The sequence below is a fragment of the Aristolochia californica genome, unplaced genomic scaffold, assembly GCF_029961685.1.
Source record: "Aristolochia californica isolate CCGP_79_NKW_82.1479 unplaced genomic scaffold, dmAriCali1.0.hap1 SCAF_6, whole genome shotgun sequence".
Classification (NCBI taxonomy): Eukaryota; Viridiplantae; Streptophyta; class Magnoliopsida; order Piperales; family Aristolochiaceae; genus Aristolochia; species Aristolochia californica.
In genome coordinates this window covers 5569201-5579897 of record NW_027182257.1, presented here as the reverse complement: position 1 = coordinate 5579897, position 10697 = coordinate 5569201, and the positions used below count along the sequence as shown (strand labels likewise).

General features: G+C 37.9%; 1 protein-coding gene across 1 annotated transcript; it reads right to left on the bottom strand.

Annotated features, from left to right (window-relative positions):
• Positions 1-8505: 8505 nt before the first annotated feature.
• LOC137934446 (E3 ubiquitin-protein ligase Os04g0590900-like) lies at positions 8506-10305 on the bottom strand. Its single transcript, XM_068778779.1, has one exon. It carries the CDS (start codon positions 9772-9774, stop codon positions 8689-8691), a length of 1086 nt encoding a protein of 361 aa, XP_068634880.1. The 5' UTR covers positions 9775-10305; the 3' UTR covers positions 8506-8688.
• Between the last annotated feature and the right edge of the window lie 392 nt (positions 10306-10697).

The following is a 10697-nucleotide window of genomic DNA, read 5'->3' as shown; positions in this document are numbered from 1 at the left end:
AGGCTATACACAATTTTATGACATTGATTATGAAAAAACCTTCTCTCCAGTGGCTAAATTAAACTCAGTACGTTTGTTATTATCTCTAGCAACTAACTCTTCCTGGTAGGTCTATCAACTTCATGTAAAAAATGCTTTTCTGAATGGGGATATAAAGGAAGACATTTATATGCAGCAACTACCTGGGTATGTGGTTGAGGAGCAGTCCATATGTCGACTAAGAAAATCTCTTTATGGTCTCAAACAGTCGCCTCATGCATGGTTTGAAAATTTTAGCCAAGCACTCATAAGGGCCGGATTTCACAGATGCTCTGGAGATCACTCTATCTTTATTAAAGACACACCGAAGGGCAAGGTAATTCTAGCCATATATGTTGATGACATTATTATAACTGGCAGTGATCCCGAGGACATCCAAAAGACAGAAGAAATGATATGTACTAAATTCAAGACAAAGGATCTCAGACTGCTCAAATAGTTTATGGGTATTGAAGTACTACAATCTAGACATGGAATTATATTATCTTAAAGGAAGTATGTCCTTGACCTACTTGAGGAGACCAGAAGGCCGGGACGTAAACCAACAGAAACTCATATGGACTCGAATACTAATTATGTGCAGGTACTGGAGAAGAAGTAGATGTCGAAAAATATCAAAGATTGGTGGGAAGACTTATTTATCTCTGTGTAATGAGGCCAGATATTTTATATGCAGTCAGTGTGGTAAGTCAATATATGCACAAACCACAACTCAGTCATTGGCAAGCACTAGAACGGATATTACAATATCTAAAAGGAGCACCAGAAAGAGGGGGCTCCTCTATAAAAAGCATGGACACTTCAACATTGAAGTATTCTCAGATGAAGACTGGGCCAGATCCCCGGATGACAAAAGATCGACTTTGGGATATTGTACGAGGGTTAAAGGAAACTTGGTTATATGGAGGAGCAAGAAACAGAATGTAGTTGCATGGTCTAATGCAAAAGCAGAATACAGAGCAGTGGCACACACAATTAGTGAGCTCCTATGGATTAGATCTCTCCTCACTGATCTGGGTTTTTACAAAGAAGCTCTTATTAACTTACATTGCGATAATCAGACTACAAATCACATCACATCAAATCCAGTCTTCCATGAGAGAACAAAACATATAGAAATAAGTTGCCACTTCATATGAGAAAAATTCACTACCGGCATCTTATCTCTCCAATATGTATCTTCACAGAACCAGGTTGCAGACACTCACCAAACCAATCACTCAAAAATGTTGTCCAACATCAACAACAAGCTAGGCATCTACGATTTTTTCTCACCCCCATCTTGATGGGGAGTGTTACAATATAGGATCCATCATGAGCTCGAGAGGTGTCAACTAGAGTCCTCATACAAAGTGGCTCAAGTTAAGAGATAAGGAACATGTACTGAAATAGAATAGAAGATTAGAAGATCAAGTGGGACCCACAAAGATACCACGAGCTGGTACGTCTATCTACATGAGCTGGAAGATCATGTGGGACCCACAAGATAAGACCATGAGTTGGCTCTCTTGCTTGATTCACGTGCTTAAAGAAGGTGTTCGTAGTTGAGTTAAATTAGTCTCTTAAATAGATAATGTAATCTTATCATAATAGGCTTATCTTAGAGAGTTCTAGTTGGAATGTAATTAGGAGTCCTAAGGTTAGTTGTACATGGATTCTATCACCTCCTAAACTATAAATAGGGGTGATTTTAACTCAGAAATATCAAGCAAGTTTCTTTTTTTTTTTTGTTCTCTCTCATGTGAAGTTGTATATATGAGCACCCTTGCTAACAAAACATATTTTCGAACCTTTGGATGCAAAGTTTTTGTACTAAAAGAACCAAAGGAAAAATTAGGGAAATTTTACTCTAGGGCTGATATAGAAATTTTCTTGGGTTATTCATTTCATAGCAAGGCATTTAGGGTTTATATCAGACATCTATGAGAGTTGAGGAGTCGGTGCATGTTGATTTTTGTAAATCTGATTTGCCAAATCCAACCCCAACTCCAATTTTTTTATGACAAAGAGGGAAACCCCTTCGATTCATCCCTAGAATCTCAACCTCAAGACCAAACTCTTCAAGAGAACCCAAATGACCCCAATTACCAAGAAGAACCACCTATGGAGCCAAAGAACTTTAGAATCGTGGTTGATCACCCCCTAGAACAAATAATTAGTGAGCCTCAAGGCAAAATTGAATCTAGAAGGACAACTTATGAAGCTATGGTGAATAGTGCCTTCATTTCTCAAATAGAGCCCAAATAATTTGTCGAAGCCGAAAACAATGATTTTTGGATCATGGCAATGCAAGAAGAGCTAAACCAATTTGAAAGAAACAAAGTTAGGTTATTTGACAAAGGAAGGAATTTTGAAGAAACCTATACACCCTTGGCAAGATGAAAGGCAATTAGAATCTTATTTGCCTACACTTGTAACATGAAATTCAAATTATACTAAATAGATGTCAAGAGTGTGTTCGTAAATGGGTACATTCAAGAAGTTTACATTAAACAATCTAAAGGATTTGAGGACATGAGCAAGCTTAACTACAAATTGCATAAAACATTGAATGGGTTAAAGTAAACTCGTAGAGCGTGGTATGAAAGATTAACCAAATTCTTACAAAAAAATGAATATGAGAAAGGTAGTGTCGATTAGACATTATTTACCAAGATCCATGATCAAAACTTGATAATCGTCCAAATTTATGTGGATGATATCATCTTTGATTCAACAAACCCCTCACTATGTCAAAAGTTTGATTGTGTGATGCGGAATGAATTTGAAATGAGTTTAATAGATGAACTCACATTCTTTCTTGGATTTCAAGTAATGCAAACCGAGAATGGAACCTTCATAAATCAATCCAAGTACACTAAAGGATTCCTCAAGAGATTCAACATAGAAAATCTGAAGTCAATTAGCACACCCATGAGTTCATCCTTGAAATTTGACTCGGACAACTCAAGTAGGGCTATAGATCAAAAACTCTATAGTAAGCATGATAGGCTCCCTACTTTACCTATCAGCAAACATTTTGATATTACCTATGTGCTAGATTTCAATCTGACCCTAGAAAATATCACTCAATGTTTTGAAAAGAATTTTCTATTATCAACTTGGAACACCAAACTGAAGACTTTTGTACTCAATTTCTCTGCCATAGACCTAGTAAGTTACTCTGATACCAATTTTTTTGGATGCAAAATTGCCAGAAAGAGTACGAGTGGTAGTTGTAAATTACTTGAAAACATGCTTGCCTCTTGGCTTTCTAAGAAACAACATTAACCTGCCCTATCTACCACTGAGGATAAATACATAGTGTGCAAAAGTTATTGTGAACAACTCCTATGGATGAAATAGTAACTAGAGGATTATGACTTAGAACAAAATGAAATTTCAGTTCATTGTGACAACATGAATGCCATAAGTCTAAGAAAGAATCTGGTTCACCATCTCGATCTAAATACATAGAAATTATATATCAATTCATCAAAAAGTTCGTTCAAACCAAAACAATCATAATTGAATTTTCTCACCCAAAAAAATCAATTAGCAAACATTTTTACAAAGCAATTAAGATTTGATAGGTTCTCTAAGCTTCAAGGAGAACTAGGCATGAGCAACCCACCTTCATCCACCTAGGCTGATAAATTTGAGCTTAAAGGATTCATCCATCCGAGATAGTGCCATGGGAGTGAAATGAAAATCAAAAGATCACTTTTTAGTCACTTTGCAAAGGGCATTGATCGATCAATGCACACTGATTGATCGATCAACTTAAGCGGTTGATCAATCAATTGATATAGAATGATCCATCATTCACAACGCCAAATGAGAAGTTGAAGAGTTTCAAGCGACGTTTCACTTCTCTTCCTCATTTCAAACTCTTCCAATACCTTTTCCCTAACCTTCTCAACCTTCTAAACCCTGTTTCCCTTCAATTGATCAGATTTTGTTGATTTCTAACCCTTAAAAATAAAAAATGTGATGATTATTCTTAAACCGAAGGCTTCTCTACTCCAACTCCGATTTTTTCAATATGGTGAGGACTAAATTCATGGCTAAGAAGAACACTTCTTTCAAAGATTCGGACATTTGTGAAGAAATGCCAAATTGGAAAGAGCATTTTTTGAACAAGTCTCCAAAGGAGTATATACTTTTAGAATTTCATTTCAAATAGTATTGTTGAGTCTAGAAAGATTGACATTGATTTTTTTTAAGAGAGAATCTATGATTTTGATAGGATATTTAGGCCACACATGGTTCCTTTGGTGATTGAGGAAGCCATCTACCGACTATTGGTAATGCTTTTCTTCACTAATCTAGAAGTAGATGAGTTATCCCCTAGTACCTTGAAGCTCACATCCAATGTGAAGAAGACCACCATTTTGAGCCACTCCAATGATCTCAATGAGATATTAGGCACAACCACAATATGGATCACAAGACACATCAAGAAGAATTGCCTGATGAACCTCAATGTGGACTACCCTCAAAACCTTTAAGATGTTATTTAGTTAGTTTTTGAGCAATTAGTGAGGAGCTCCTATGAAGTGCAGATTAAGGACTTGTTGATTTCTAGGGCCAACACATAAACACAATAGATCTCAAGGGAAGGGAAAAGGAGGAGAATATTCTAGCTCTTGGGAGAGAGGAGAAAAGAAACTAAGGGAGAAAAGAAAGAGGAAAATAAAGAGAGATGTAAGGACAAATTTGAGCCAAGAGGAAGAGGCTTGAATGCTCTACCCTATGCCTTGAGGCTGTATTTATAGTTGTGTGAAGGTGTTTACAATGACTACAATGCCCTTAGGGTTACATGCTTTAAAAGGAAAAAGACATAAGAGGATATACACTGGCTTGCATAATTACAACTTTATGATATCTCTATAGAAATATTCCTCATTTACTATCCATACCACTCCTACACACATGAGTGTCTCTTAACAGGACTTGAGTATGGAAAGATGGCTCATTATGGAGATAGTCACTCACATCCTCAACTAAAGGAAAAGGACTTTCTCTAGGCTGACCATTGCGGACACATTTTGGATGTGGACCATCACCCAAGGGATTTGCCTTAACTTCAGATAGTTTATGGCCAACTGGATGATGGACATCACTTTGAGTTCACAAGTTGATAATTTATCGTTTGCTCAACAGATCATGACCATCCTCCGACATTCTGGGTTAGACCTCATCGATGAGTCAACTTGGTAAAGAAAATGTCAACCAGTGAGACCAAAGTTAGCAAGTGCAACTTCGCCAAATGGAGAGGTCAGTGGGTTCAAAAGGAAACAATTTTCAAGGAGGCACCTCAACAAGTTGACTCAAGAGATGAAATGAGCTTAGAACCATCCCAACCAAAGCAATACAAATTTGTGAAGAGGAAGAGGATTGAAGGGGCATCCTCATCCTTAGATTGGTTCCAACAACTTGAAGAGGCAATTGATGAATTGCAGATGACCCAAGCCGCAAAAGTGGCTACACAAGAATAGTTCAAGATGGGTCAAAATGAGCTCAAAGAGAACCAGCTTAAGATCCACTCTGTTCCGCCGCCACCAACTTAATAGGATGTAACGCATTCCATTTTTAACCAAATCCCATGCATATTTTTTACTTACATTTGAATATATAATCAAATTTTTGTACACATTTTGATTATATATGAAAGATCATTGAACCACCTTTTGTCTAAAAATTCTAATTTGTAATATTTTTTTGAGTATGACAACAAGGGGGAGAAAACAACAAAAAACACTAAAATTGAAAACTATGATTTGAAATTTTGATGTGCATAGATTAAAGGGGAGCTATTTCCTTAAATTGACTAATTCGCTTAGCTCCTACTCCAAGGGAAGATTTATTTTCAGTTTTTCGAAATTAGGTTTTGTCATCATAAAAAAAGGAGGTGATTGTTGACTAAGAGTTGACTGACTTCTTGCTTTTAATAATAAAAAAACTTAATTGATCACACGATGGTAATTCTATCATTTCAGATGCATTTCCTTCAAGAGACACAAAATTTAAAGATCTATGTAATGAATCAGCAATAACTTCTCAAAGATTTCAAGCTACATAACAGTGTCAAAGTGTTCTTGAAGAAACACCTTGAGAAAGAAGTAGCAAAGAATTGAGACTAGAGTTTAGGAAGTCATGAAAATCACAAAATCAATCTATGTAAGAGAGCAATCCCAAACCTTCCAAAGTTGAGGTATAATAAAAAATTGTTTGAGCTTTTGGACATATTTGTATTTTTACAAGTGTTACCGAAACATATAAACATTTCAAATATACTAAAGTTACTTAAGATCATTTTTATTTATGTTTTGATAATCCACTTAGTGAACCAACACTAGATTGACTGATCAACCAGACGCGCATAGGCTGAAAATATAAAGCATGATTGATCAATCAAGGAGTGCAGGCAAAACATGACCAAACTGTGTTATAAAGCCTGATGGATTACTCCCACTGGACTGGTCAATCAATGGTGTCCAGACAATGTAAAAGCATGTGGATTAATCGATCAACCTCCAAAGACTGATCGATCATACACAACTTTGCCAACTAGGGACGTAAAGGATGATCGATCATAGCAAAGCCATTAATTGATCATACTTAGTATGTTCTACTAGTAAGAATTCTGACTAATCATTCATTCCATGTGCATTGGTCGATCAACTTAAGTCGTCCAACCCAATGAAAGGATATTGATTGATTATATCATCGATCAATTTTCTAAAGAATAATATATAGCTATTATACTTGTTTGATCGATCAATACTTTACTCTAATTGACATATCTACTGCATTCTATTTTCAAATACTTGAAATTCCTTCCTAAGACCTATTTTGGGAAAGAAAGAACCTATTTTGAAAAACCATTTCATCCTTTCACAATTCCACTCCTTGCATTCATATAATCAACCTCCTATTCATCACTATTGTGCATCAAAGGTTGAAAGCTTGGACATTTTAAGGAGAAAGTTGTCTCTCCTCAATTACAATGAGTGCAAGTTTTTCTTATTATTATAATTTTTCATTTTCCAGATAGGTTCATCTAGAGCCACGTGAAATCTAGATAGAAAGGCTTGCTAGATTAAGTTGCAATCGTGTATTTGAGCATACAAGTAGCTTGAGAGAGAACCATAATCTCTTTCTTGTAAATTTTAGGCTAATAGCGCTAATATTAGTAGAATTTTCCAAACACGGGTTATTGGGCAATGAATACCAATAGGAAAATATCGATAATAAAATATTTGGTGTTATTTGTGGTGTGCGAATTTTTTATAATTAAGTTTTCTCATACAGTCTCACACTTAATTTATCCAATCAACGTTTTTTAATTTTCTACACCTAATTTCTTGCCCCCCTTGAGTGGCTATTTGGGCAAAAAGGTGGTACCATTGATTATATAAAATCATAGAAAAATATTATACTTCATAGGCTCGAAATAAGTCAGATTTAGAGAGAATCGCTCTGTGTCTAGATCCAATCAAAATCGAATTTTCACTAGGTGAGATTAGGATTTAAGACTTCTTTTAATATGACACAAAAGCATGTTCAAGATTTATTTCATAAATCCAATCACTTGGATCTCAAACGAATCAAGCATCTTGTTAGGACTAATAGTTTTACTATGCCTTGGTGTTTTTTAATATGCGAGCATAAATGAAATATAAAGAGATGTTTTAATTACTCATATACCCTTCACGTGTGACATTAATACCTTATGATTTCAAATTAGTGTTAATAGGCCTTTCTAATAGAGAGTAATTTTTAGATGTAACCGTTAGATATTATACTTTCAACTGTACCATTTGGCAGATGGGCTATATTTTGTATCAACGCTCATGAGATATTAAGAAACTGACGTTTATCGCAAAAATCCTAAAATGAAAGTCACGGCGATTCAATAATAGAGAACAATAGGCCGCGGGCGTCCCTCTGGATCCGTAACAGAAACGAATCAATCGAGACTGGAGCGTTTCATAACCGACCAATCTTTTCAATAAATTATACACCCATTTGTCTACAAGCATCCGCTTGTAAGTTTAATCAAGAATTGGGCAAAAATCACATCCAGATTTGGTCGATTGATACGATTTCCAAGTTCCAACCACCACTTTGGTTGATGAAATGAACAAACTTGTTTATTGTGATCAAGACAAGGCAAGGTCTTCTACCTCAAGTCAGTTTGAAGATCTTGTTCTTCTGTTACTGAGGAAACCTAATCTAAACAGAAAAAACAGAAGCTGATGAAGAAAGACGACAGGAATCCTCTGAAAAAAGCTGAGCAGAAGAAAAATGTAAGATGAAGCAAAACCAGTCAATATTTCTGAAAAAGAAGAAAGTGGAGAAAAGCCATTCACGGAGAAGAAAAAGAAAAAACCGTGTAACATCGGAAGCTTTCCGAATCAAAATTGAAAGAAAAGACGTCAACTGAGATGCAAGAATTCACTTACCAGTTACCTTGTAATACTGAAGAGAATTTCCATTTTCCACACTTGACAAAATTTACAAATATCACTAGTTTCATTGATGTAAGAATTACACCCCACAAGGTGTTTGATAGAATGCCAGGAGATATCTCCTCTTGAGTATGAAGGGAGTTCGTTATTCTGATGTTAAGCTGCGCGTCCCTTGCAGTCACTCGTATCAGTTTTACATGGGCAGGACTGAACCTCTTTCTCTTCCATTCCTGGTAGATGAAAACCTTCCATTTGAGGAAGATCTTTTCATGGGGATAGGACTCATAACAGAATGCAATGCCCTATTTCTATTATTGCCTTTACTGTGTTCTCGCACACTTGTCCTGGACGATCCCTCTCCCTCTGAGAGCCTTTCGTCTTTCAATTGTATCTCGTCGTCCATACTCATCTCCAACACATCGGCAATTGAGATGTGTTCAGGGCGTGAATGATCCATTGAAATTGACCGTCTGATAGGTTGAACTGTCTCGTCCCTAATTTCAATGATACTGTCTCTTTCCTCCAAATTGCTTAGGGCTCTGACAGGTGACTTTGCTCCTATCTCTCCGCGACCCGATTCCAGGTCCTCACCGGCGGTTAGCATATTATCTTCTCGTTGGGTGTCGTTTGCAGGGGTTTGATCGGCGGTAGTCTCCGGCCTCGACGGAAGTGGGAGCTGGAGTGGCAAAGGGCAAGGACAGACAATATTTGCACGACATAGAGGGCAATTTGAGTGAGACTTCAACCACGTATCAATACAAGGGACATGGAAAGCGTGGCTGCACTTGGGGAGTAGCCGTAAGTTCTCGTCTTCCTGGAATTCACTGAGACAAACAGAACAATCCGTCCCTTCAAACAGCCCATCCCCCCTCTTGTACTTACAGACAGTAATGGACTTTATAAGTGCCTCATCCAAGCCCGCGGTGGTAACCTGCCAGCCCTCCTGGCCCGACGGCGTGTGGGTCCCGTCGAGATCGTCGTTGGAGTTGCCCTGCGATCTTCTCCTTAATGATTCAAAATTGCCGCAGTATTTGGAGACCACTGTGTAGTAGCTTACGAGAAGGAAAGCGCTTGCAAGGATCCCGATTATGGCTATCACCAGAGGAGAGAAATTTGCCTCCGATGAATCGTCAGATGGGTATCCAAAAGGAGGGGGAGGAGGGAAGACGATATAACACCACTGTGGGCAATATATGCTGCAAAACCCTCGGGAGCAATCCCTACTGTTATCATATGGCGACCAGGGTGCCCAAGTTTGTGGAGGATCGACGGTGCCCATGGATAATACTCCAACTCAGAGAGTTAGTTCTCCCTTCCCGGCTTTGGGCTTATCAGGTAACAATCAGAAAAGTCGAAAACGCAAAGAAGGAAATCCGGCAGTTTCTATCATTGAAGAACGGAAGCCCAGGATTCCTCAATTAACTCTGGAGGGAGCAGACAGAAACCGAGGCATTCTGAGCAAAAGCCGATGTACTCTGACTAATCAGATTCTCTGAACTAGTCATACCCAAAACCAGTATCGGGAAGTGAGCAACAATAAATGGGGAGAACGCATTTTCATGGGTTTTGGGGGAGTGTGAGAAGCAAATAAGGGAAGAGAAGAGCCAGAGGAGAGAGATGCAGAGAGAGAGAGTGCTCACTCCCCTCTCCGGTGAAGAGAGATTGTTGAGGTGAAAAAAGGAGCAAGCTCCAAAGTGCTTCGATGGAAAGCAAAGCAAAAACCAAAGCAAAGAGACGGAAGGCAAGTGTTTGTGGGTAGGAAGAGTGTTGGAGATGATCTTTTGACTAAGAAAGCCGAGACGATGTGCTTTTCCCACTTAATGCTGCGTTATTGCTTCGGCTTCGGTGTGACGCTGCTTTTTCCTCACTTGGACCCAAAAAGTGGCAATTACTGGGAATTACGAAGTCGAGAAAGAAAAAAAAAAAAAAAAAAAAAGTAAACATCACTGAAACGATATGAGCATTCCTGTAGTTGACAAATAATCGAGCAATTCGTGAGATTCAGTCCGTTCATTTACACGGATCGAGACAAGAAAGATGTTCGTGTCTGTGACATGTCTGGTATATCTCAGTAGTGGTCCGCAGATTTTGACTCATGAGCATTTCCGATGACTATGAAGGAGTTTCCAATTTCTAGAATGATGTAGGTGAAGAGAGAAGGAGTCGTTCTGGCAAAGATCAAGAATGTACATTAACTTGGGT